Genomic DNA, 27,833 nt, shown 5'->3' on the forward strand with positions numbered 1-27,833 from the left:
TTTCCGCCCCCCCTCGCTGTCTTTCGCCCCCCCCTCGCTGTCTTTCGCCCCCCCCTCGCTGTCTTTCGCCCCCCCTCGCTGTCTTTCGCCCCCCTCGCTGTCTTTCGCCCCCCTCGCTGTCTTTTCGCCCCCCCTCGCTGTCTTTTCGCCCCCCCTCGCTGTCTTTCGCCCCCCCTCGCTGTCTTTCGCCCCCCCTCGCTGTCTTTCGCCCCCCCCTCGCTGTCTTTCGCCCCCCCCTCGCTGTCTTTCGCCCCCCCCCTCGCTGTCTTTCGCCCCCCCCCTCGCTGTCTTTCGCCCCCCCCTCGCTGTCTTTCGCCCCCCCCTCGCTGTCTTTCGCCCCCCCCCTCGCTGTCTTTCGCCCCCCCCTCGCTGTCTTTCGCCCCCCCCTCGCTGTCTTTCGCCCCCCCCTCGCTGTCTTTCGCCCCCCCCTGCACTATCCTTCCCCCCCTCTGCACTATCCTTCCCCCCCCCCCCCCTGTCTGACCCCACTGTCTCTCCGCCCCTCGCGCGGGCTCAACACCCCTCGCACGCGCTCACCGCCAAGGATGCCTCAGAGCAGCCAGGCAACATCCTGGAGGGGGAGGGTGAACAATCTGTTTGTGGTACACATTGATACAAACAACGTAGGTTTAAAAAAAGGGATGAGGTCCTAAAAGCAGAATGTAGGGAGTTAGGAAGTAAGGTACATAGTCGGACCTCAAAGATAGTGATGTCGGGATTACTGTTAGTGCATGGGCTAATCAGCAGAAATGACAGGATACATTGGATGAATACATGGTTGAAGAGATGATTTGACGGGGGAGGGTTTCAGATTCCTGGGAAATTGGGATGGGTTCTGGGAGGTTGGACCAGCACAAAATGAACGAGTTACATCTACATCTGGGCAGGACTGGGATTGATGTCCTATTTGTGAGAATGGTTGGGGAGGGTTTAACTAAAATGGCAGGGGGGATGGAAACCTATGCAAGGAGTCCGAGGTGGGAGAAACATGGACAAGAACAAAAGAAAGAAAGGGGAATGAGAAAAGTGATAGGGAGAGAAATCAAGAGCCAGAATCAAACCGGGCCACATTGAAAAATAGTGGGTATGGAACAAGAAATGTTAATGCCTTAAGGCTTTATTGCAGGGAACATTTGCAGTAAAGTGGGTGAATTAATCACTCGAATAGATGTAAACTGGTGTATATAGTTGGGATTATGGAGATATTTGCAGAGTGGCCAGAGATGGGAATTGAACATCCAGGGATATTCAGTATTTAGGTAGGACAGAGAAAAAGGAAAAGGCAGTGAGGTGGCAATGCTGGTTAAAGAGGCACCGTAAGCCTATGCCTCCTAGTAATTGACCTCTCTACCCTGGGGAAAGCCTCTGACTATCCACTGTCTATGCCCCTCATAATTTTGTAGATCTCTATCAGGTCGCCCCTCAACCTCTGTCGTTCCAGTGAGAACAAACCGAGTTTATTCAACCGCTCCTCATAGCTAATGACCTCCATACCAGGCAGCATCCTGGTAAATCTCTTCTGCACCCTCTCCAAAGCCTCCACATGCTTCTGGTAGTGTGTTGACCAGAATTGAAGACTATACTCCAAGTGTGGCCTAACTAAGGTTCTATACAGCTGCAACATGACTTGCCAATTCTTATACTCAGTGCCCCGGCTAATGAAGGCAAGCGTGCCGTATGCCTTCTTGACTAACTTCTCCACCTGTGTTGCCCCTTTCAGTGACCTGTGGACCTGTACACCTAGATCTCTGACTTTCAATACTCTTGAGGGTTCTACCATTCACTGTATATTCCCTACCTGCATTAGACCTTCCCAAATGCATTACCTCACATTTGTCCATATTAAACTCCATCTGCCATCTCTCCGCCCAAGTCTTCAAAAGATCTAAATCCTGCTGTATCCTCTGACAGTCTTCATCGCTATCCGCAATTCCACCAACCTTTGTGTCGTCTGCAAACTTACTAATCAGACCAGTTACATTTTCCTCCAAATCATTTATATATACTACGAACAGCAAAGGTCCCAGCACTGATCCCTGCGGAACACCACTAGTCACAGTCCTCCAATTAGAAAAGCACCCTTCCATTGCTACTCTCTGCCTTCTATGACCTAGCCAGTTCTGTGTCCACCTTGCCAGCTCACCCCGATCCCGTATGACTTCACCTTTTGTACCAGTCTACCATGAGGGACCTTGTTAAAGGCCTTACTGAAGTCCATATAGACCGCATCCACTGCCCTACCTGCATCAATCATCTTTGTGACCTCTTCGAAAAACTGTCTACCAAGTTAGTGAGACACGACCTCCTCTTCACAAAACCATGCTGCCTCTCACTAATGCGTCCATTTGCTTCCAAATGGGAGTAGATCCTGTCTCGAAGAATTCTCTCCAGTAATTTCCCTACCTCTGACGTAGGCTCACCGGCCTGCAGTACCCTGGATTATCCTTGCTTCCCTTCTTAAACAAAGGAACAACATTGGCTATTCTCCAGTCTTCCGGGACAACACCTGAAGACGGTGAGGATCCAAAGATTTTTGTCAAGGCCTCAGCAATTTCCTCTCTAGCCTCCTTCAGTATTCTGGGGTAGATACCATCAGGCCCTGGGGACTTATCTACCGTAATGTTTTTCAAGACGCCCAACACCGCGTCTTTTTGGATCTCAATGTGACCCAGGCTATCTACACACCCTTCTCCAGACTCCATATCCACCAATTCCTTCTCTTTGGTGAATACTGATGCAAAGTATTCATTTAGTACCACGCCCATTTCCTCTGGCTCCACACATAGATTCCCTTGCCTATCCTTCAGTGGGCCAACCCTTTCCCTGGCTACCCTCTTGCTTTTTATGTACATAAAGTCATTTTAAGTGTATTTCATCTAATGTCTCTGAGCTTGAAAGGGTAAAACCTGGAGTTAGATTAATGCTGGAAGGGTTGCACGGTGGCGCAGTGGTTAGCACTGCTGCCTCACGGCATCAAGGACCCAGGTTCGATCCCAGCCATGGGTCATTGTCCCTGAGAAGTTTGCACATCTCCTTGTGTCTGCATGGGTCTCACCCCCATAACCCAAAGATGTGCAGGATAGGTGAATTGTCCACGCCAAATTGCCCCTTAATTTGAAAAAAAAGAATTGGGTACTCTGGATTTATATTTTAAAAAATAGATTCCTGCTGGACAAAGATGTTTGTATGGATGTGGGTTGGTTAAGTTCCAACTGTGTTTCTATTGTGTTAGACAGAGCTACGGCATAAAGAATAAATACACCAGTGGTAGATAGGTTTTTAAAGTTGTAGTTTAGCTAATTTGATTGCAGTTGAAGAGATGTAGTGAGACCGAAAGCAGCTGTCACAGCTCTGCTAGAAGCTGTTGGGTTGTAGTCTAGAGAGGGAATCTATCTCTCAGCTTTACCGGAAGAAAAGCCATATCATGGAGTAACGGTTAAGAAAACAAGTACAGAGCTAATTAAGGAAACTAGAGACCTGAAGAGAAGTTTCCAAGTAGTCTGAGGTTAAACGGTACTAGAATAGAGCACTGTTCAATAAAGACAGCCAGATCTGAGAGGAAGGCTGAAACTCCAGAAAGGTATCTGATGTCGTTTCAGGTTTGTGTGATTTTACGACAGCCTTTGAAACATGTTGAAATACTATGGAAATTCGTGGCTGGACCTGAGTTTGTGTAAAAGCGGTTAAGACAAAGGAAACCTAAAGGGGGTTGGTGTAAAACCCTGGACTGGATTCACTGTTAAAAGTGGAGCGGAAGCTTTGTTTACAAATGTCGTTTGTAAAACCTGGACTGGATTTTGGAATGCAAACTGCGACGGGGAAGCCTTACTGTGAGAGAAGATTTTCAAACTTGTTTGCGGGAGTGGTGTTTTGACCCTTTCATGTGATCATAATCTGGAGGGTTTATGAGGAAAAATCCATAGGCACTAACTTGGGTTCAGAGTGGACTGTGTGTATTTGATCATGTGTTTAAAAGGGACTTTTTGTATTAACGTGACCATCGTAGCTTAAGGTGTACTTTGTAATCCATGTTAATTTTTAAATCTGGTGTATTTGTTAAGATAAGGGAGGAGCATTGTATTATAATCCAATTTTTCCTGTTCAATAAACATTTTTTTCTTGTTAAAACAAATTACTGGTCCTGTGACTCTCTGTTCCTCCACGTTTTATTAAAAAAAAGAAAAGGTTACGGTCTTTTGCACCAGGGCTCCATTCTGGAATCTTCCCACCCAGTTATAACATCAACTGGGATGGTGACAGAAGTGGGGGCTCTTGCAGGATTGCAAAACATGGAGAAAGGGTTACTGGACGCTGAAAAGTAAAACTTGTTCTGGAATTTATTGTTAGAGGTGGGATCTGTGAATCCTTATAAAATAGGAAGTGGGGTACTGAGTTACTGGACAAAGAATTGGAGTTACTGTTTAGAATAGAATAGGAGAAACTGTTTAGAGTTTAGAATACAAAATGGTTTGATTCCCAGTGGGTCAGAATGGAGGAGAGTTTGTGCAGGGGGCCGGGACTGAAAGCACGAGTAACAGCGCCGCTCCCAATAGCTCCGGGGAAATACTCAGGGAGTCCGGTAATAATAGCTTCATTGAAAATCTGGAGGCAGTTTCGTCACCACTTCGGGTTGGGGGCAGGGTCAAGGGAAATGCCGATTCGGGGGAACCACAGTCAGGGAAGTGAGATGGAAGTTTTCGGAAATGGGAAAGAAGGGGATTAAGACACTAAAAGATTTGTTTCTTGGGGGTCGGTTTGCAGGATTGAGGGAGCTGGAAGCGAAGTATGGGTTGGAGCAGGGAGAAATGTTTAGATACATGCAGGGTCGAGATTTTGTGAGGAAGGAGATACAGAGCTTCCCTGAGGAACCGGCCTCCACGTTGCTGGAGGAGGTGCTGACGACAAGGGGACTGGAGAAAGGGGTAGTGTCAGCGGTGTACGGAGCTATTTTGGAAGAGGATAAGGCACCACTGGAAGGGATCAAAGCAAAGTGGGAGGAAGAGTTGGGAGAGGTTATTGAGTAGGGGGTCTGGTGTGAGGTGCTCCGGAGAGTAAATGCCTCCACCTCATGTGCGAGGTTGCGGCTGATACAGCTGAAGGTGGTATACAGAGCGCACCTCACGAGGGCAAGGATGAGCTGATTCTTTGAAGGACTGGAAGATGTGTGTGAGTGTTGCGGGGGGCGCGAATCACGTTCATACGTTTTGGTCCTGTCCAAAGCTGGAGGAGTATTGGAAGGAGGTTTTTAGGGTAATTTCCAAGGTGGTGCACGTGAAACTGGACCTGGGTCCCCGGGAGGCCATATTCGGGGTGTCTGACCAGCCAGGGTTGGAACGGGTGCGGAGGAAGATATCGTAGCCTTCGCCTCGTTGATCGCCCGAAGGCGGATCCTGCTGGGATGGAGAGCAGCCTGTGCCCTGGCGTGGTGGGGGGACCTGTTGAAATACTTGACCCTTCAGAAGGTTAAGTTTGAACTGAGGGGAAGCTTGGACGGGTTCTACAAGTCATGGGCATTAATTATTATGCACTTTCAAGAACTGGATAGCATAGAACATTAGTTTGGGGGGGGGGGGTCAGTGGGATGGTTGGGGGGAGGGGGGCTGTGTATATCAAGGATGACTATGGGTAATCCCTGATTCCTTTTTGTCATTTGTTTATGTAAACATGCGGGGGTTGGTGGGAGGATGGGATCGTTGTTATGGGGATTGACATATCTGTTGCTGATTATTGTTTATTGTTGGTGGGTGTAAATTCAGGAGAAAATATAAAAAAGGAGGAGAATACAAATAATTTTTTTTAAAGAATACAAAATGGCATTGGGAAGACTTTCCAAAATATGAAAGATTTGACTCTGACTGGTTTACAGAAAGTAACCAGAAGTTGGTTAACTGAACTGGGACACATTTTGGAATTGGGATTGCTTGCAAGGACTAGGAAAACTGACATCATTGCAAGCATAGCGAAACATTTAAATGTGCAGGAGTTGTCAGATTGACCAAATCCTCCGAAAAGTGAGGGAATTGAATTGGCTAAAATGTAATTACAAAAAGAAATAGAAATGAAAAAACTTGACCTAGAGATACAGGAAAAGAAAAGGAAACAAAGAAAAGAAACACAACGATAGCTTTTCAGAGGGAATAGGAAATGGAAACATTAGCAATGGCAGAAAGAAAAAAGGAATGCGAATGAATTTCAGCTTAAAATGTTGGAAGTTAAAGCAGAGATATCAGAACAGGTTGAGGATGGAAGTAGACATGAACCTAGTGGGGAAATTATTAAATTTATACAAGCTATTCCAAAGTTTGACGAAAAAGATCTGGAAGCATTCTTTGTTTCATTTGAGAAGAATGCTAAACAGATGACATGGCAAAAAGAAATTTGAACATTACTTTTACAAAGTAGATTGGTAGGTAGAACTAGTGATGTGTATGCATCATTGTCGGAAGATAACAAGAGGAAGTTGCGAATGAACAAATAGAACTGATGAGAACAATTGAGAATCAGTCAGGGAAAATGGAATATTTGACTGAGGAATTGAACTGTTTGAAGTAGTGTTTATAAAACCTTTTCCCCCCAGGACTCAATTTTACCAGCCAGTCAACCTTGGCGACCCATGCCGGCCGACCTTCGCAACACACCATTTTCACTTACCTTTAGCAGGTGAACTTGCTCGGTCCTCACAATCTCGCTCTAATTAGGTTCACAGGAGGAGAGGGTAATGCTGTCTTCATCTTGGTGCGAACGGATATTCCAACCTCGCACGTGTAGGTTGTGTAGAGCAATAGCAACCCAAAATGCTTTTTTTACAAAGCACTGGATACTCCTTGGAGACGCTACTCCAGAATGCTGACAGCCTCATGGACACGTGGCATGATTTTAGTGTGCCGTCATAGGTGAGGCGCAGAAGTTCAGTATCTCCATTTGGAGTCAGTTATAAGTTAATAATTGGGGTCTCGAGTTCAAAAGGATTTTTCACCCACTCTTTCAAAATCTAAAACATCTCCTCTGGAAAGTAGTGAGAAAAACAGTTAATCAGCGCAACCAGCTACAACTGAATAAGGCTTGTCAGTCTATTTATAGTTCCCTTACTAACCCTGTTTTCTTCGATGTGTCGTAGCAGTGTGTGTGTCGTATCAGTGTGTGGAACATGTAGCAGTTTTGGCTTTGTACTCACAATTGCCGAAGACTTTTGGAAGGCATCTATTTCTTCACAGTGCCAAAAGCAATCATCATCCTTCCCTTGCAATTTGAGATTCCGTTCGTTTAGAATTGAAACGTTGTCTGCATATAACGCACATGGGCTTTGCAAACCGATTTGTATTGACACAAAGCGGTACCTCAAGAAATCACCTTTATACTGCTTTATTCCTGATTTTAGTTTGTTCTTAATGGGTTGTTCACCAGAGGCTCTGGAGCTCTGTATACGGCTCACACCAGCATTACTTTGACCTACCAAGGACTTTCCTAAGCAGCTCTCTCCAGTAGATTCAGTTGTGAGATCCTGGTCTGTTGTGTCTATGGCCCTCTCTCTTATTACAAGACGATCCATTCTTCACAGTCCTGTTACTTGCTTGATGGCAGCTACAAAATAGAAGAATCTCTGCTCTGTGATTTTGTGCCCAAAGAAGGGACGTACATGATGTCAGTGTAGGGCCGGGCACGTGACCTGATCTCTGTCACCTCTTCTGGTGGGAAGACTCCATTTAAAGGCCAGCTACGGCTGACATTCTCAACTTAAAAGCCGATCGCAGCCGACATTCTTAAAAGTGGTCACGGCTGTTGGGCACCTTTTCCATGATTGGGAATTTTCCGACCGATGGCTCCGCGACCCACCCGACACCTGTGGGGTGAGGTTGGTGGCGTTGACACGCGTATATGCTCCCAATTGGGATGATGCTGGGTTCTTGAAGAAAACACTGGCGGCAATCCTGGGTTTGGATACCCATGAGTTTATTTTAGGGGTGTTTGGAACACAGTGGCATCGAGGGTAGACAGGTCCCAGCCGCGTCAACTGGCCATGTCGTGGGGGCCTTAGGAGCGAGATGGTGGGGGAGGTTGCTCCATGGAGATTTTTACACTTGTGGAATCGGAAGTGTTTGTTTTTCTCCCCGGTGCATCAGGTGTTCGCAAGGATTGACTTTTACATGGTGGGGAGACAATGTTGGCCGGAGTTAAGAGGGCAGAGTACTCGGCAATTGTGATCTCTGATCACGCTCCATGCTGGCGAAGGGGGTGGCCCAAGAGCCGGGTGGAGGATGGATATGGGGCTGTTGATGGACCGGAGTTTCTGTGATAAGATAGGGAAGGTAATTAAGGATTATGTGGGGTTCAGTTGTACAGGAGAGGTCTTGTCAGTGGTTTGGGAGGCTCTGAGGGGGGAGGTGATCTGTTTGAAGGCTAAGGTGGAGAGGGGGGGAATGCCGACGGTTGATAGAAGAGATTTTGAGGATGGGAGGTATGCGGGGGTCCTGGATCCGGAGCTCCTGGCAATGAGGAAATAGTTGCAAGCAAGGTTCACGGGTAAAGCGTTGAGTCAGCTGAGAAGGGGGAGGGCAGCCGCTATGAATACGGGAAGAAGGTGGGTCGTATATTGGCAGGTCAGTTTCGTAGGCAGGCAGCACGGAGGGAGATGGTTCGGGATAGGATGGGGGAAGTTGATGGTTGCCCCAGAGAGGATTAACAAGGTGTTTGAGATCTTTATTCCAGAGGCCTCTTTTAAATGGGTAAACAAAGTGATCTCTGGCTTTGTATGGGCAGGCAATACCCAGCGTGTAAAAAAGGGGATGCTGGAACGTAGCCGGGTGGAGGGCGGGTTGGTGATGCCGAACGTTAGCAATTACTATTGGGCGGCGAATATAGCCATGATTAGGAAGTGGGTGGTGGGGAGGGGTCGGTATCGGAGCGAGTAGAGGCGGCATCATGTAAGGGCACGAATTTGCGGGCATTGATAACGACACCTCTGCCATTCCCGCCGGCACGGTACTCCACCAGCCCCATGGTGGTGGCAGCCTGAGAGTCTGGGGGCAATGGAGGAAACATGTGGGAGCAGAGGGACCATCGGTTTGGTCTCCAATCTGCAATAATCATCAGTTTGACCCAAGGAGGCTGGATGGAGGGTTTCATGGATGGCAAAGAGCAGGGATCGAGAGGATGGGAGATCTGTTCAAAGAGGGGAGCTTTCCCAGCCTGAGGGAGTTGGAGGAGAAATTTGAACTGACGGTGCAGGACTTCCTACGCAGGCAGATCTCAACCTTCCTGCTCCTATCACCAACGGGATACAGTGCAGGATATTTTCCAGTGTATGGGTGGGAGAGGGGAAGGTTTTGGACATCTATAAAGAACTCATGGGATCAGAGGAAACGCAGACCGAGGAGCTGAAACGCAAATGGGAAGAGGAGTTAGGAGGAGAATAGAGGATGGTCTCTGGGCAGATGCGTTGAGTAGATTCAACACGTCCACATCATGCTCCAGGCTCAGCCTGATACAATTTAAGGTCGTTCACCGGACACACATGACAGTGGCCCAGATGAGCAGATTTGGGATAGAAGACAGGTGTGCGGGAGGACCAGCAAGCCATGTTCATATGTTCTGGGCATGCCTGAAGCTTAGGGGATTCTGGCAGGGGTTTGCGGATGTCGTGTCCAAGATGTTTAAAAACAAAGGTGGCACCAAGTCCAGAGGGGGCAATTTTTAGAGTATCGGAAGATCTGGGAATCCAGGAGGAGAAAGAGGCAGACGTTCTGGCCTTTGCCTCCTTGGTAGCCCGGAGACGGATACAATTAGCTTGGAGGGATTCAAAGCCCCCCAAGTCAGAGACCTGGCTCACTGACGTGGCTAGCTTTTTCTGTCTACTGTTCGCCCTGAGAGGGTCAATGTTAGGGGTCGTCCGGAGGTGGCAACCGTTTGTCGACTTCTTTAGAGAAAATTAACCGTCAGCAGAGACGGGGTTGGGGGGGGGGGGTTTAGTTTAGATTAGTGTGTAAGAAAGGTGGGACCTGTGAGGGAGGAAGACGGCCTTTGCACTATGTTTATATTTACACTGTTTCTTTTGTTACTGTTACAAAATCACAAATACCTCAATAATCATTTCAAATATTGAATCTCCTCTAGATATTTGCATTCAGAGTCATTGCTCTGCTCTTGTTTGAACATAGAATGTGCAGTGCTGAAGGAGGCCATTCGGCCCATCGAGTCTGCACCGCCCCACTTAAGCCCTTACTTCCACCCTATCCTCTTAACCCAGTAACCCCTCCTAACCTCTTTGGACACTAAGGGCAATTTAGCATGGCCAATCCACCTAACCTGCACGTCTTTGGACTGTGGGAGGAAACCGGAGCACCCGGAGGAAACCCACGCAGACACGGGGAGAACGTGCAGACTCCGCACAGGCAGTGACCCAGGGTGGAATCGGAGCTGGAACCCTGGCGCTGTGAAGCCACAGTGCTAACCATTTGTGTGACCATGCTGCCCGATTTGGAACAATAAAGTTGACAAAGGATCACCCCCAGTGACCCTGCATCCCTTATAATTACTTCATCTATACTATCCTATATTTAATTTTATGATGACATGAACCTGTAGGCCACTGTAACAAGACTCCTGTTAGATCAACTTGATGCCATAAGCTCGCCTGTACTCGCGTGCTTCTCCAATCTTTTGAAGGATGCACTGATGTGAGAGGACCGATACAGATTGTCATGTTGTTTTATCTTGCAGTGAGTCATGTTTATGGCAGCCATGAAAGCAACTCTCAACTGTCTAACTTAATTTCAGTCCGACCTTATAACCAAGAAAATGGTAAAATGACACCACATTGCCCCTGTCAACTCAAATTAAGTTCATTGACTTTGGTCAGGGCTTCCTCTCTTTCTGGCCAACTTGCTTCTTCAGATAGGCTGACTTCAGCCATTAACTATCCCTCTCAGGAGATCTTGCCAATTGAGCTCGGGTTGTACTTTTGTCCAGTTTGGGTCTCGATAGGACTTTAGACCCTTTTCCTGTCCAAGAGTTTCAGAAAAATATTTCGGATTGTTGTAGTCCTAATTAACTCATGAGAGAGTTCATTTGGTCATCCAGAAGATGATAGTTTAATGAACTGTAGATGTTCATGTTTGGACTATACATTGTGTTAAGTAGACGTTCATTAGGCTGAGAATTTGTTCTGTTCGTTGACCTGTTTGCACTGCTTTTCCTTTACAGGATGATTTTGATGTGGATCATTTTGTGTCGGAGTGTAGAAAACATGTTCAGTTGGAGACACTCCGAGATGACCTTGAACTTTATTATAAACTCCTGAAAACTGCTATGATCGAACTGATAAATAAAGACTATGCAGACTTTGTCAATCTTTCTACCAATTTGGTAAGACTCTTTCAGACAGAACCTGTAAAATTTTAGCTGTTTGCATTTGTGCTCACTTTTTTGAAGTGTAATTTTATTTTTCAGGTCGGCATGGACAGAGCTTTGAACCAGCTGACAGTACCACTGGGTCAATTGAGAGAAGAGGTGATGGTATGTTTTATATCGCCTTGTGTCGTTACCTTAGTTAAAACAGGTTCTGACCAACTTCAGCTTGAGTTCCTACATTTTGGAAACCGAGGCAGTTTCGAATTGGACCATCTGGTAAAATTGCTGATTTCTGCATTTTTGCAAAGTTGGACATTTTGTGTCCTTGTCAAAGCACAAGATATTAGTGCTGGGGAATGGAACATTTTATTATGTTTGCCATGGGCTGGCAGCACGACAGGCAGTGGGTTAGCACTGCCGCTTCCCGGCGCCGAGGTCCCAGGTTCGATTTCGGCTCTGGGTCACAGTCCGCGTGGTGTTTGCACTTTCTCCCCGTGTTTGCGTGGGTTTTGCCCCCTCAACCCAAAGATATGCAGGGTAGGTGGTTTGGCCATGCTAAATTGCCCCTTAATTGAAAAACTGAATTGGGTACTCTAAAAATTTTTTTAATTGTTCGCAATAGGGTGGCAACATGTGGATTGTCTCAGGCCAAAAGTATGTAACGTTAGACACAGTGTAAAGATCTCCAGTAAGGTGCTGTAACTCCCTCAGTGACATTGACGATTTTGAGTTCCAAGCCACTTCGTGCTGTGGGCTTTCAACCATTGTGAACTGGATTCAAGCGAAATTTTTCCAACTGTCAGAAAGTGGGGAGTGCCGTTGCACTCGGCTGCTGAGATGAAGGATGTCTTATGGATACCTTCATTAAATTATCTTTGTCTGTGTCTCATTCACTAATTTCTACCTCTCTCTGGTCAGCTTCAATTCCTACCTTTGCCTTTTCTCTTATCTTGGGTTCACCTTTTGGTAGGTCAGGAAGCCCCTGAGCTAAAATCTGTATTTGATCCAGGGATTGTAATTGTTGGGTATTATCATAGAATCCCTAAAGTACAGAAATGGCCATTCGGTGCATTGAGCCTGCACTGACCCTTTGAAAGCCCACCCTACCTGGCTGGGCCGTATCACCTGCCCTGTAACCTCACCGTAAGGGGCAATTTAGCATGTCCAATCCACCTAACCTGCACATCTTCGGACTGTGGGAGGAAACCGGAGCACCAAGAGGGAAACCCACGCAGACACGGGGGAAAAAGTGCAAGCTCCACACAGTCACCCAAGTTGGGAATCGAACCCGGATCCCTGGCGCTGTGAAGCAGCAGTGCCAACCATTGCACCACCGTGCAGCCCCAGATTATCAGTGTATGATCAGCTGTCAGATTGTGAATACCTTGCAGTGAGGGAGTGGAATACAGCCCAGGATCTAGGGTTCAGGAGAGAAATGATAGGTGGGGATAATTTTGGGCCATTTGAGGTAGACTGGGTAGGACTTAGGACGGGTTAGTCAATGCTGTCCAGCAAATGGTAGCAAAATACAGTGGACTTGAGCAGGTAAGAACAGGCAATAGAAAAGGAGCACACAGAATCAAAGAATACCTATGTTGCAGAAGGAGGCCATTCAGCCCATCGAGTCTACACTGACTCTCCGAAAGAGCACCCCATCCAGGCCCACTCCCCCATCCTATCCCTGTAACCCCATCTAACCTTTTGGACACATGGGGCAATTTAGCATGGCCAATCCATCTAATCTGCACATCCTTGGACTGCGAGAGGAAACCGGAGTATCCAGAGGAAACCCACGTAGACACGGGGAAAATATGTAAACTCGACACAGACAGTCCCCCAAGGCTGGAATTGGACCCTGGTCCCTGCTGCTGTGAGGCAGCAGTGCTAACCACTATGCCGCCATGTTTGATATTTCTTGTTTGTGCCTCTTACAAGCATTTGTCAGTGTCTTTTAAAAAATTTCTCTTCCCTGTTACATGTCTTTCTCATCTTCAGTTCTCACTTTCTCTGATTCTTTAATTTTCTGACCTGTTTTGCTCAGTTTCAACTCTTGCTGCAACAGGAAGCAAGTGAACAAAAAACACTTGGGTTCGCTGGGCCCGGACACACTCTGGTCAGCTGAGTTCCATAAGGAGGAGCAGCAATCTGGGATGGGTTGGACCACTGAAGGGATCCAATCGTTTGAACTTTGCCAATAGTAATGGCGGTAAAATTGAAAGGGAGCTCCTTCAGTGATTGACATTGACCATAGTCAATTGAGCGAAATCCAAAATGGTAACTGTAAAACAACTATCCGAAATGTTTCCTCATAAAGACCACTGAGAAATGACATTTTATTCTGAATTGAGATATTTTCGACAGTAAAGCTGCTGTTGTAGTAAATGGAAGTTGTTGAATTGTTTGACTTATTTTATAAGGTCTTCTGTTCTATGGATGTCACTTGAAAAATTCAAGCAGTGCCTAATACCAAGTTTACAATGTCACTCGTTCGATCTTTTCTCCCGGTGAACTTTAGAAGGGAGGGGAAATGAGAAAATTGGGAGCTGTTTTCCACTGCTCTTTCATTGGTACTTACAGAATGGATTGTCTAGCTTTGTTCACGTGATCAATTGTATATTCGATTGATATTGATTAAAATTAGCTTACCATTGTTACCCTGTGCAAGTACAAGAACTTTCAAAACTGTGACGTAACCCGCACATTCTTGGCGCCGTTTTTTAAATTTTTACTGGCAGATTACACTGTAGTTTTGAAGTGCATTGATCTGAATAACTTCCCTTTGTTTTTAAGTAACACACCTTCATTTTCTGAGGACAATGACCAGGTTTTCTCTCTCTACTGTCCTGTAGAGCCTCAAACTGGTGGTGAGTGAAGGGATTCAAGCCATTGACAACCGTCTGGTTAAAGAAGATGACATCAGAAAGAAAAAGGTGAAATACTGTTTAATGTCAGATTAGGAGGTGCATGGACTTGGCAGGATGCTGGGGCTCCGATTGTCAACACATGGCACAGAATTACACTACTATAAGTTTATTGAGAAATAAAATATATTTGTGCTTCCATTCACTTGCAGTTTACCCACTTTTCAAAACGATACTTTATTGTTTATTTTAAAAGTATTTTTAAAATTTTCCAGAATTTTTCAGAATAAAACAATAGTAACCATAATAACAAAACAAACTCGAGTGAACATTAACATAGTACAAAAAAAGACTATACAATAACAATTAAATAGACATTACCCAACGCGACCCAGTCTTCCCACTCCATCCCAATGAAGCACTCAACCCCCCCCCCTCCACGGATTGCTGTTGCTGCTGACATTTTAATTTTCCCCGAGAAAGTTAGCGAACGGCTGCCACCTCCGAGAGAACCCTAGCTTAGACCCTCTTAAGGCAAACTTTATTTTCTCGAGGCTGAGAAACCCAGCCATGTCGGTAACCCAAGTCTCTATACTCGGGCGTTTCAAGTCCCTCCACATTAATATAATCCGTCCCCAGGCTACTAGGGAGGCAAAGGCTAAGACTTTCGACCCCTGAACTCCCGGGTCTTCTGACACTCCAAAGATCGCTATCTCTGGACTCGGCACCACCCGTGTGTTAAGCACCTTGGACATTGCCCTCACGAACCCTTGCCAGAACACTCTAAGCTCCGGGCATGCCCAAAACATGTGGACATGAATTGCAGGGCTGCCCTTGCACCTCATACAACTGTCTTCTACCCTAAAAAACTTACTCATTCGCGCTGCCGTCATGTGTGCCCGGTAGACCACCTTAAATTGAATTAGACTGAGCCTGGCACATGATGTCCTCCCCACAGTCCAAAGATGTGCAGGTTAGGTGGATTGGCCATGCTAAATTGCCCGTAGTGTAAGGTTAATGGGGGGATTGTTGGGATACGGGTTACGTGGGTTTAAGTAGGGTGATCATTGCTCGGCACAACATCGAGGGCTGAAGGGCCTGTTCTGTGCTGTACTGTTCTATTCTATTCTATGTGGAGGAATTAACCCTGCCCAGGACCTCTGCCCACAGACCCGCTTCCAACTCCTCACCTAGCTCCTCCTCCCACTTGCCCTTGAACTCCTCCACCGGGGTTTCCTCTGCCTCCTGTAGTTCCTGGTAGATATCCAACACTCTCCCCTCCCCCACCCAGGTGCCGGAGACCACCCTGTCCTGTATCCTCAGTGGCGGCAGTGTTTTTTCAGGAAGGCTCGTACTTGCAGATATTTAAAGGCGTTTCCTGGCAGCAGATTAAATTTGTCCTCTAGCGCCTTCAAACTGGGAAAGCTTCCGTCTATGAACAGATCTCCCATCCTTCTGATGCCTGCCCTCTGCCAGCTCTGGAACCCACCATCCATCCTACCCGGGACAAATCTGTGACTGTTGCATAGAACATAGAACAGTACAGCACAGAACAGGCCCTTCGGCCCTCGATGTTGTGCCGAACAATGATCACCCCACTTAAACCCACGTAACCCGTATACCCGTAACCCAACAATCCCCCCATTAACCTTACACTACGGGCAATTTAGCATGGCCAATCCACCTAACCCGCACATCTTTGGACTGTGGGAGGAAACCGGAGCACCCGGAGGAAACCCATGCACACACGGGGAGGACGTGCAGACTCCACACAGACAGTGACCCAGCCGGGAATCGAACCTGGGACCCTGGAGCTGTGAAGCATTGATGCTAACCACCATGCTACCGTGATGCTAACCACCATGCTACCGTGATCTGTCTAACCACCATGCTACCGCATATCGGGGTCCAGATTAATGCTCCCTCCACCTTCTTGTACCTCCTCCACTGTCCCCAGATCCGCAGTGTCGCTGCCACCATCGGACTTGTGGTGTAACGGGTCGGCGAGAATGGCAAAGGAGCCGTTATTAAAGCTCCCAGACTAGTACCTTTACATGACACTGTCTCCAGCTGCTCCCACGCCGCCACCCCCCCCTCCCCCCAACCCTCCCACTTTCTAATCATAAGCTATATTGCCCCCACCCCACCCCACCGACTGCGCTCCAACAGCGATCTGCTTACTTGCGGGGTCTTATTCGCCCACACAAATCCCGTAATGACCCTACTCACCCGCTGATAAAAGGCCTTGGGGATGAAGATGGGGAGGCACTGAGAGACAAACAGAAATCTGGGGAGGACAGTCATTTTCACGGTCTGCACCCTCCCACCTTTTAAAGTCCCCTTCCATTTGCTCCACCAACCGGGTCAGGTTAAGTGTGCAGGGCATCCCATTTCCTGGCCACCTGTATACCCAGGTAACAAAAACTTTTGTCCCCCGGACTGGTCCCCGCTTGGTAGATGCGTATGACGCTATTCTCCCACCTGCTGCTCCGTTCTTTTTTTACCCACCACAAGACAAGTTCCTTGTCTGAGAAGCGATGAAATCTCACCACCATGGCCCTCGGCGGTTCATTCACCTTGGGTTTCCTTGCGAGTGCTCTGTGCGCCCCGTTCAGCTCCAGGGGTCGAGGGAATACCCCTGTCCCTATCAGCGTCTCCAGCATCTTTGGACACACATGTTCCTGCATCCGACCCCTCCACACCTTCAGGGAGGCCCACAATTCTCAAGTTCTGCATCCTGGACCTGTTTTTTAGGTCCTCCTGCCACTTCTTTTGGCGGTCATCCTGCACCTCCACCTTAAGGTCCAATACGACCAACTCGTCCTCGTGGTCGGATAGCTTTTTCTCCATCTCCTTAATCGCTTTCCCTTGCGTTGCCTGAGTTGCGATCATTTGGTCTATTGATGCCTTCATTGGGGCCAGCATGTCTTTTTGAGATCAGCAAAGCAGCCCCTTAGGAGCTCTTGTGCCCACTGCGCCCGTGCACCCTGGTCTATACCGGCCACCATGCCGTACCTCGGCGCCCGCTCCGCACGTCTCTCTGTTGGGACTTAAACGCTTCACCCAGCCACTCCTGGTCCAGCTATCCATACAACAGAGAGGGAATCCTTTTGTCAGTGTTCACTTCACCAATCTGCCCCAAAAGGTCCCTGGAAGCTCCTGAAAAAGGTCCGAGAGTCTGTTCCAGACGGGAGCTGCCGAATGCGCGACCTACTCCTCCATGGCCGCCATCGGAAGTCTCGTCACCGCTTCTTCAATGGCCTTGGCAAGATCTTTTCACAGTTGTTCCCTCTGCTGCTAGAATTCAGCTTTAATAAAGGCCCTCAAGTCAGCTTGAAGCCTTTACGATCGCCCTTCCCCCACCTGCATGCTGGAAGAGCCTGTTGTCTTTACTGAAGCTCCAGCTGTTTCTTTCACCTGTTTCTACCAGGTCTGGTAACCAAGAGACATAGCATTCCTGGGGGAAATAACATTCACCTACATCTTTTCATCAAAATTCCACCCCGTATTGATTTAAAAAGAGCTCTTTTCTGTAACCATGGGCAGGAGCTGCCTTGTGTGTGACCACTTACTCCATGGTCCACACCGGAAGTCAACGATACTTTATAGTTAAGCTTGCTGGTTTAAACACTACAATTTGGTATAATCAGACAAAATATGCAGTTATATGGTGCCTTTTGTGACCTCAGGATATCTTAAAATACTTTACAGCCAATAAAGGTAAAGGCACTATGAAAATATAAATTGTCATTAAGGTGTAGTCACTATGTGGTGTAGGAAATGCAATAGATAAGATAACGAGAAATAGGAGCAGATATGGGCCATTTAATAAGATCATGACAGATCTGATTTTAATCTTTCCTGCCTGTTCCTTATACCCCTGACTCCCTTGCATCCCACTATACACCGACTGTTCGCGTGCATTAACAAACTTATTCTCATCACATGCATTGCATACATAGTTGTTAAATTGTGCAGATCTGTTGATGGTACACATGTGTCTTATCATTGCCTCTTCATCTGGGTGATGTTGCTACTCTGGGAACTGTCGTTCCTGTGGCACTTGTTGCTATTGTAATAGTTATTTTCCATTTCTGTTGTTGGGGACCAATGGATCTTTGAGAGTGATGGTCGTTCTGTATTGTGTGGAGCCAATGAGATCCCATCTTCCAGTTTGGCCACCTGCAGCGAAGGAACAGCTTCGCTAGTTGTTTATATATGTCCACGTGGCACCAGTATATTTGGTTGTTCACGTGCCCCACGTAGGACCAAGATGACAACTGCTCTCCACAGTTCCAATTTTCTATGTGGGCTGATTTCTGTTGAGAGCATTAACATGATTTTTTAACAGGACTACTTTCCATGCCTTCAGTCGATGTGTTTCGCCACTTGAGGATTGCCTTGCATACATCTGTGCTTGAGTTCCTCGATTTCTTGATGATTTCTTTGGCAATTTGCACTGTGTGATGATGTAGGAATTTCAGATATATTGTATTATATGTAGTTGGTGCAGTAAAGGTTAAAAGCCTGGGTTAGTATGTGACTGCTGCGGTCATGTTTTTCAAAATCCTGGTTTAAGAATAGGCGCTTTGGCTGTAGAGGTGTAATTAAAGCATCATAAAAGTGAAATCATAATTCATTTCAACCATATATATTGTTTATCTAAAATTCAGCTAATGGAATTTTGTTTATTTTGTTATCATCCCGGACCTGACCCCAACAGTGACCAGGATGCTGGACAGAAACCTCGATATTTTATTTTAATTTTGTAAGACTGAGGAAAGTATACCTCGCTCCAGGAGAGATTTCACGAAGAAACAGGGATATGGCGTATTAAAACAAACTTAATTACTAACACAGTGTTCAAATCTCTTTATAACACACCAGAAAATAACTTGCAATTACCCCGTAAACAATGCTGATCAATGCAGTGAATCCGGTAACCTCAACTGCTATCTTTATTCCCACTCGAACAACAATGATAAACCATCTTGACTCTCAATCCCACTATTACAAATACAGTTAGTGCTCAGGAATATCTGCTTTACAGAGATGTCTGGATACTCTACTTTGAGATAAAGAGATCCTTCGCTACTGCTTTAAAGAAAAGCCCCAAATCATGCAGAAATACTGTCTATATTCCTTCAGAATCTGTTTTACTTTGTTTCAGCTCACCTTCTACTCACACTCTTCTTAACTACTAATCTATCTACAGACATATATTTTGACTAAACTGAGATGCTTACTCACATTTCCAGCTAACTCTTAACTAACATGGTTTTCTGCAAAAAGCCTGATACTTTGGCTCCTCCCAGTAATTACATTAGCTTAGCAAGCTGAAATCTAATTAACTCCACAGGGAATTCCGTAAATCCAAAGAACATTTAATTAGCCTAAGCGTTTTATGATGTTTAATTGCATATGTGGCTTCAAAACCTAGTTGTCTTCCAAACTTCTAAACTAGGATTTCTTTTAAAAACATGACAGCAGCAGTCGCACACTAACCCCGGCTTTTAACCCCATAATACCAATCAAATACCTAAAATATATCTGAAATTCCTACATTCATCACGCTATAAAGAAGGTTCTTTGGGAAGTAGATAATTAAAGACATTGGGTTGGATTCTCCATCCCGCTGCTTTCTGGTTCAGCACGCCGGCGGGATGCTCCGTTTCGCTGGCTGGTCAATGGGGTTACCCATTGTGGAGCAGCCCCACGCTGTCGTGGAAACCCCTGGGCTGCCGGCAAAACTGAACATCCCAACAGAGGCGAATCCAGCCATTGTGTTTAGCTTTAACCTAATGTAGTTAATGGGAGGAGCCAGGGCTGGAAGCAGTCAGATGTTGAATTTCAGATTTGGAGTTCAGTTAAAGATTGGGATGTGTACAGACAGCAGGTTCTTTCACAAGAGTTAAAGATTTCCCTGTGAACAGGATAGGAACTTTTTTGCCAAAGGCTGACAAGCTAAACGGTTGTCTGAGACAGACAAGAATCTGCAGGCAGTTTCCTGACTGGATTTCTCTTTCTCTCTCCAATCAGTCTTTTAAAAGGGACTCTATTCAAATATACGGCAGGTGACCCCCCTCAGAAAGTGGATTTTGACCTGAGATGGGTTTTGCTGGAGTGGAGATCTAAGATAGGAGTTAGTGTTTCATTTAATTATTTAGCATTGTTTACCAGGTAATTGTAAGTTATTTTCTTGCCTGATTTTAAAGTTTTTTTTAATCCTGTGTTTAATGAAGTTTGTTTTAATATACCATATTCTTATTTGTGCGTGGATTCACTCCTGGAGTATGCTTTCCTCACAGCCTTACAACTTAAATAAAATATTGGGATTTCTGTCCAGTATCCTAGCAACAGTTGGGGTTCAGTCTGGGATCATAATAACTGTCACCTTAGCCTTTCTATTTCACTGGGGATAGTGTGGGACGAAGTATGGTGTTGAATTTACTAATCCTTTTGTGAAGCGGCTGAATTCTTTACTCATGAACTAAGGGCCATAGTTGCTCATCATTATCTGGAATGCCCTAATGATGTGGACTGAGGTGGGCACGTAAGAAGTCTTACAACACCAGGTTAAAGTCCAACAGGTTTGTTTCGAATCACTAGCTTGCAGCTCCTTCATCAGGTGAGTGATAAACCTGATGAAGGAGCTGCGCTCTGAAAGCTAGTGATTCGAAACAAACCTGTTGGACTTTAACCTGGTGTTGTAAGACTTCTTACTAATAATTGGAATGTGATTTCAGGAATTCCATGATCTCACCAGTGGTCATTGACATCAACTGTAGTCAGAATAATAGTCCATGAAGATAAGCTAATCAGTTCTTTTGGATGAAGAGGTCTGCTCCCAGCTTCATTCATGGTCTGCCTGGCATGTTACGAGGTCAAAGACTAGTGTTTCTAGTACAATGTCTTTATTAGAGCTGAATGTAAAATAGCTGCCCCGGCCTGTGCCTTATGGCAGAGGTCACATGACTGTGGCAAGTCAGGTAGGACCTTTAGGACATGATTGCATACCAATCCCAATCACTCTGTGACAATGTCAATGAGTGGGAAGTAATGGTCCTGTGATAATGGCAATTGTGAGGGTGGCGATCATGTTTTGAATTAGCTGTTTAAATCTCAAACCCATTGTGTGGTGCCAAGTTTGAGTTCATTCTCCGGGATGTTTCAGTTTGCTGCAGTGTTGCCCATTCTCTAAATCAGTATTCCGACCTTCAAGGGTGCAATGTTCTTATTTTGCCTCCTGCTCATTAATGCAGGGACGAGCAGACTGCTTTTTCCTGCACCTGAACCACCTTACTCTTAAAACTTTGCAGGTGTTTAAAAATAAACATTGCTGGTGATATGATAACAGGATGGGTATTGATTCTTGGGTCCTGTGGTAATTTAAATCGCTGCAATCCATTCAGACACTGGTTGCCAGTACACTGAGTGCTGGTAGCATTTTGTGTTTTTGATTCTGAGTTCCAGGATCTGCAGGTTTTTAAAAAAAAATAACTTGCATTTATACCTGTTTTGAATTTAATTTGTGGCCTGTTACCATCTACCTGCAATTCTTCTCAGTTCTTCTTGGCTGCTGCATCAAGGTTGACCATATGCTGAGTCTTGTACCATCTGCAGATCTGATCAGTTTGCATTGTGTTTGTGAATTCAGTAGGTACAGATTGGAAACAGTGAGGGACTTGAGGATTGATCCCTGGGGCACTCCACTGTACATTTTCAAAGACTAACATCACTCTTGCAATGTGTATGGGCTTCTTTCAACCAATTTCCTATCTACCTAAACTGGGGAAGCTAGGGTTGCTCTCATGAGGGCAGAGGAGGTTAAGAGGAGATTGAATACAGGTGTTTTAATATTGGAGTCCTAGAGTCATTTATGGCACAGAAGGAGGCAATTTGACCCATTGAGCCCATGCTGTGTCCCCATATCCAGCCAGTGCTTTCCACTTCCACCACCCTCGTGGGCAGCAAGTTCCAGGTTGTTACCACTTGATGCTTAAAAAGGTTCTTCCTCACATTTCCCCTGCATCACTTGGCCAAAGTCTTTTCCTAGTACTTCTGCCCATCAGCCAATGGGAAGGATTTTTCCCTGTCTAACTCATCTACGCCTGTCATTTTGCATACTTCTATCAAGTCTCCTTTCCCCAAAGAAAACAATCCCAGGCTTTCCAACCCAGCCTTCCAACTAAAAGCCTTCATCCCTTAACGTATTAGGTAAATCTCCTCTGCACCCTCTTGGGCACCATCAAGGACATTGTTCCTTTAAAACCCTATATTTTATATATATTTTATGCTTTTAAGAATTTTTGTTTCTCCCAAATCATATCAAATCCAATCACGTAAGGGCCTCTGGTTTCCACTTCCATTGTGCTGCTATCAAGTCAAAATGAAGTACTGACCCTCGCACAGGTCAAACAGCAATCCTACATTACACAGAGTACAACTGCAGCCTCAGGCACACACTATTCAGGATTACAACTTGATGCTATTGCTTCATTTGTATCTAAAATGTTGAAGTCGTGGAACAGACCTAGGCAAATTTGATGTTTATTAACACTAGTTTTCAGCTACCTTACCAGCTACCTTACCTATTCTCACCACTCTCACCGAGTTTCTCTAAAATTGATCATCTTGTTATTTTTATGGTTAAACTCCCAGAGGAAATAGGATGCTGCATTCATATTGATGTTGCTTTGGGTCAACACATTTTTCAAAATTGAAAGCAGGACTTGTATTTGTATAGCAACTTTCTCAACCTCGGGATGGCCTAAAATACCTTGGAGTCAATGAAGTGATATTGAAGACGAGGCACTGTTGTAATGTAGGAGACGTAGAGCACATGTATACACATCAAGCTCCCAACATGATTGTTTTATTTTGGTTTTTTTTTAGTGATGTTGATTCAGGGATATATATTGCAGTGTCACAAACCATGTTAATGGTATCTGCAAGGGTGCACCAACTTGCAACCCTGGTTCTTGGGAGTGTATAGTTTTGTTCTTTTGGAATGAGAAGTCCAGTGAAGTCCCAGTGAAAATAACCAGTCCAGTCATCGTGTAACAATAATTAAAGACTATTATTAAATTAAAGAAACGACAAATACACACAAACAGGACTACAACACTTTTAAGACCATTCAGCATATGAATCACGAAACACACGCAGTTTATGTAGAACGTACACCTCGTTCTCAAAATATATGTACAATCCCTGAACTCCTTAAGACTTCCCTTTCCCAAACAACATCCAAATTAAATAAATCTATAAGTCAAATCAAGCTTATAGTTATCACACAATACAGGATGGATAGTCATGTCTGGGAAATATCTTTTCCTCGTCCAGCAAATATATTTAAACTGCCATTTTGAAGGTTTCTGCATGACCTTAGCTCTAAAACTAAGATGCTAATCTATTAGATTGCAGACTGATCTCTCAAACTGTTAGATATATGCTGCTCTCTCTCTCTCTCTCTCTCTGGCTATTGGATGTAAACTGCCTCTCTGTAGCACTCCCTCACTAATACACTGGTTTGTTTGCCTGTTTTTCTTTGCTTGTGTTTCTGGACTAATGCCTGAATCCACAACCTTCTGATATGGCCAACGTGTTACCCACTGAACCATCACCATTTGTTCGGAATGGTTGCAGCTGTGTGTGCATGTAGACATGTTTCACACACTATAAAGCACACCCGATTTTTAAACATTTCTGCCAGGATTAGAACCCAACCCCTGGAACTTTGTAATTAAAATATTGTTTACACTAGAAGATCAAGCCTGAATTGATTATGTATGTAACCTCCAACAGCAAATATATGTAAATTTATTGGAAAGAAGCAAAAGCAATTAGATAGACCAAAATATTTTTTGAAAATTGTGAATTTTTCTATTTTGATACAGCTTAAAAATACGTTTTCTAATGAAAACATTGGTGATTGACAGTCAGAAGGTTAAACTAAGCACACAGATCAGCCAGGATCAAATTGAACAGTTCAAAGGATCGGTTGCTAACTCTGTTGAATGTGTTCTTGGAGGTTTCATCGACAAACTAAATCAGACCTATTTTCAAGCAAACCCAGCCCTGGAAGTCAACAATTGCTGAATTTATCGTAATATCTGAGCATTTCGCCTGTCATTTGTGGGGGAGTAAATGAGAACCCCTGTGAGCTAAGCCTGTGCATTGAAACTGTGTATTGATGTGAGAATATAAACGCCAGTGCTTTATAATTAGAGTTGAACGCATCAAGTAAGCTGACAGTCATAAACGCCCCTGCTTTACACATTTGTCCCCTTGCAGATGTGTGTGTTGAGACTGCTTCAAGTAATCCGATCAGTGGAAAAGATTGAAAAGATCCTTCACTCTCAGACTTCTAAAGAACCATCTCCCTTGGAAACAAGTGGGTAAGTGTTGGGTTCTCTGCATTCACCTGATGTGCATTCAGAGTAAGACTGCACCTCCTTGTGACTTGAGGACACCATGAGGGAACAGCTGCTGGTTAAGGCAAACCCTGCTTAATGGATTGATTGACAGTTCTCCCATGATCCAGAGTAATTGGCAATAAAAGTGAGTGAAGTTGGTGATTGTCAATCACAACGGCTCTCCTTGTGTTCTTTGTGGAGAATTGGCCTAAAATTAGTCACAGGGATTTTAAAAATGGAAACTGTAGCCCATTGTTCCCTTTGTCCTTATGGGTTGAAAACTAATATAAATACTTGCCTGGAGGAATTAGATGTAGAGAAGGTACGAAATAGTAGCAGACGTAGGACATTCTGCTCTCTAGTTTGCTCCACCATTCAATAAGATCCTAGCATTTATGTTCTGAATTCCACATTCCCAGTAACCTTAGATTCTTGTTTGGTAAGAGAAACAATCGATTTTCCAGGTATCGATCCAGTAAAGATGCTTCCACTTGTGAGGTGTTGCTATATTTACTTGCTATAAATATGGCAGTCAATAAGGTTGCCTTTCTTAATATGGATATGATTATGATATGCTTTCAGAGTCTCCAGGTATCAAATGATACCGCCACAACCGGATATCGATCAAAGAGCCAAACAACCAGTTAGTTAGTTCAATAATACTTTATTTACACCCAAGATTAACTTATACATGGAACTACGAGCTAAACTACACCTAACAACTGTTGCTCATTATGCTTTCCCTTAATTTGCTCTGTTTTTTTAAAATATAATTTTTATTGGAATTTTTTACAGAAAATATAAAACATAACGACAAACAATGAAATGCAACAAAATAACCCATAATAACTAACACCCCCAGACCGTATTGACGCATGTATCACACCCCCCACTCCCCCAACCCCAATGAACAACAAAATAACTTAAAAATAAATTTAAATTAAATAAACAAACATAGTCATCGTCCGCCCCCCCCCCTCCCCCCCGGGTTGCTGCTGCTACTGTCCCCGTACCCTATTGTTGAGCCAGAAAGTCGAGAAAAGGTTGCCACCGCCTAAAGAACCCTTGTACCGACCCTCAGGGCGAATTTGACCTTCTCTAGCTTAATGAAACCCGTCATGTCATTGATCCAGGTCTCCACGCTTGGGGGCCTCGCATCCTTCCACTGTAGCAAGATCCTTCGCCGGGCTACTAGGGACGCAAAGGCCAGCACACCGGCCTCTTTCGCCTCCTGCACTCCCGGCTCCACCCCAACCCCAAAAATCGCGAGTCCCCATCCTGGCTTGACCCTGGATCCCACCACCCTCGACACCGTCCTCGCCACCCCCTTCCAGAACTCCTCCAGTGCCGGGCATGCCCAGAACATATGGGCATGGTTCGCTAGACTCCCCGAGCACCTGACACACCTGTCTTCACCCCCAAAGAACCTACTCATCCTCGTCCCAGTCATGTGGGCCCGGTGCAGCACCTTGAATTGGATGAGGCTAAGCCGCGCACACGAGGAGGAAGAATTAACCCTCTCCAGGGCATCAGCCCATGTCCCGTCTTCGATCTGTTCCCCCAGTTCCCCCTCCCACTTAGCTTTCAGCTCCTCTACTGACGCCTCCTCCGCCTCCTGCATAACCTTGTAGATATCAGATATCTTCCCCTCTCCGACCCAGACCCCCGAAAGCACCCTGTCGCTCACCCCCCTCGCTGGAAGTGAAGGGAATCCCTCCACCTGCCGCCTAGCAAATGCCTTTACCTGCAGATACGTGAACATGTTCCCCGGGGGAGCCCAAATTTCTCCTCCAACTCCCCCAGGCTTGCAAACCTCCCATCAATAAACAGGTCCCTCAGCTGTCTGATGCCCGCTCTGTGCCAACCCTGAAATCCCCCATCAATGTTCCCCGGAACGAACCTATGGTTCCCCCTTAATGGAGCCTCCCACTTCTCCCCTATGTCGCCTCCACTGCCCCCAAATCTTGAGGGTAGCTGCCACCACCGGACTCGTGGTATACCTCGTAGGAGGGAGCGGCCACGGCGAATTTGCTCTGTTTTAATTACCTTTGTTCAAGAGTCGCCAGGTATCTTTCTGATACCACCACATGGTTCAAAGCCGAATACTGATCAATGACTCGATACACCAGTTAGCAAGTTTGAAATAAATGCACATTCATTTACACACACAGTCAATTATTACGGATGCATAAACTCTGCTCACTAAACTACAACTACTACTAAAAGCCTATACTTCGCTTCGAGTGCCCACTCAGTCAGAGGAACAATGGCCGTTGTCCGCTTCTGATACTGCTGGCTTCGAACTGGTATAGAATAGTAGCTAGGAGAGTTTATCTCGTAGCTTGCGTTGACCTTAGACTTACTTGGCTGGTGCTTGGCGGCCTCTCGTCGCTGAGAGCCAAATGCCAAGGTGAAGGTGACGAAGAGGAGTAAGAGCGAACTGACCTTGGGGACTCTGTTTTATAGCCCCCAGGGTTTTGCGCCCTTCTGGGCGGACCCTGGACTTGGTCCCAATTAATTGGACCATGTCCCAATCATTTGTATCGATTCTCTCCAATAACGGGGTCGTTCCCTGATCGTTGGGCGGGCTCTAGGTAACCGTTGGCCTGCCTTTGTTTAGCCTCCACTGGCCGGGGAGTCTGTCCTGGTTCTGATTGTTTCAATGTTTCGTTTTGTCCCCGGAGATAGCTCATTACTATGCTAATGGCTTGTAGTTTCAGTTCTGTCTGGGTTCTGTAAGTTCCAATCCACAGGAAACCTTGCACCTGCTTGTTTTTTTAGTGCTGTCCATTTTTCCCTGCACTCTTTGCGAGTATCCATTTTGGAATCGGGACGTGGCCATCCCAGGTGGCTACACAACTATGACAACCTGTACTTAATTTCAGGCACCTGGCTTAGGTCAGAGGAACAGTGGCCTTTGTTCGAATCTGGATCTGCTGGGTCAGGAGAAGTAACTGCAGTTCAGCTAGGCTCATCCGTCTGGTCGCGAGCGTTGAACTTGGACTTCTGGTCGTGATGCTGCAGTTGGAGATGGACGTTGCCGGAGCACCAGGTCCAAAAGAGATTGAACACATGGCAGTGTCTCTCTTTTTTCTGGGGGGGGTTTCGCGCTCTTTTGGGCGGTCCTTGGGTTTGGACCCAATTAACTGGGCAGTTCTCGATCACTGCCTTCGATCTGAGCCAATAAAGGGCGGGTGGGGTGCCTTGA

General features: G+C 45.7%; 1 protein-coding gene across 1 annotated transcript in view; it reads left to right on the top strand.

Moving 5' to 3' along the window:
- Positions 1 to 27,833, top strand: part of cog2 (component of oligomeric golgi complex 2) — an 86,627-nt gene that overhangs the window by 1,526 nt on the left and 57,268 nt on the right. The window contains exons 2-5 of the mRNA XM_038801066.1: positions 11,200 to 11,361; positions 11,446 to 11,511; positions 14,196 to 14,276; positions 24,504 to 24,607. Coding sequence (XP_038656994.1) covers positions 11,200 to 11,361; positions 11,446 to 11,511; positions 14,196 to 14,276; positions 24,504 to 24,607 — 413 coding nt within the window. The remainder of the gene's footprint in view (positions 1 to 11,199; positions 11,362 to 11,445; positions 11,512 to 14,195; positions 14,277 to 24,503; positions 24,608 to 27,833) is intronic.

Source organism: Scyliorhinus canicula, chromosome 6, assembly GCF_902713615.1.
Source record: "Scyliorhinus canicula chromosome 6, sScyCan1.1, whole genome shotgun sequence".
In the NCBI taxonomy this organism is placed as follows: Eukaryota; Metazoa; Chordata; class Chondrichthyes; order Carcharhiniformes; family Scyliorhinidae; genus Scyliorhinus; species Scyliorhinus canicula.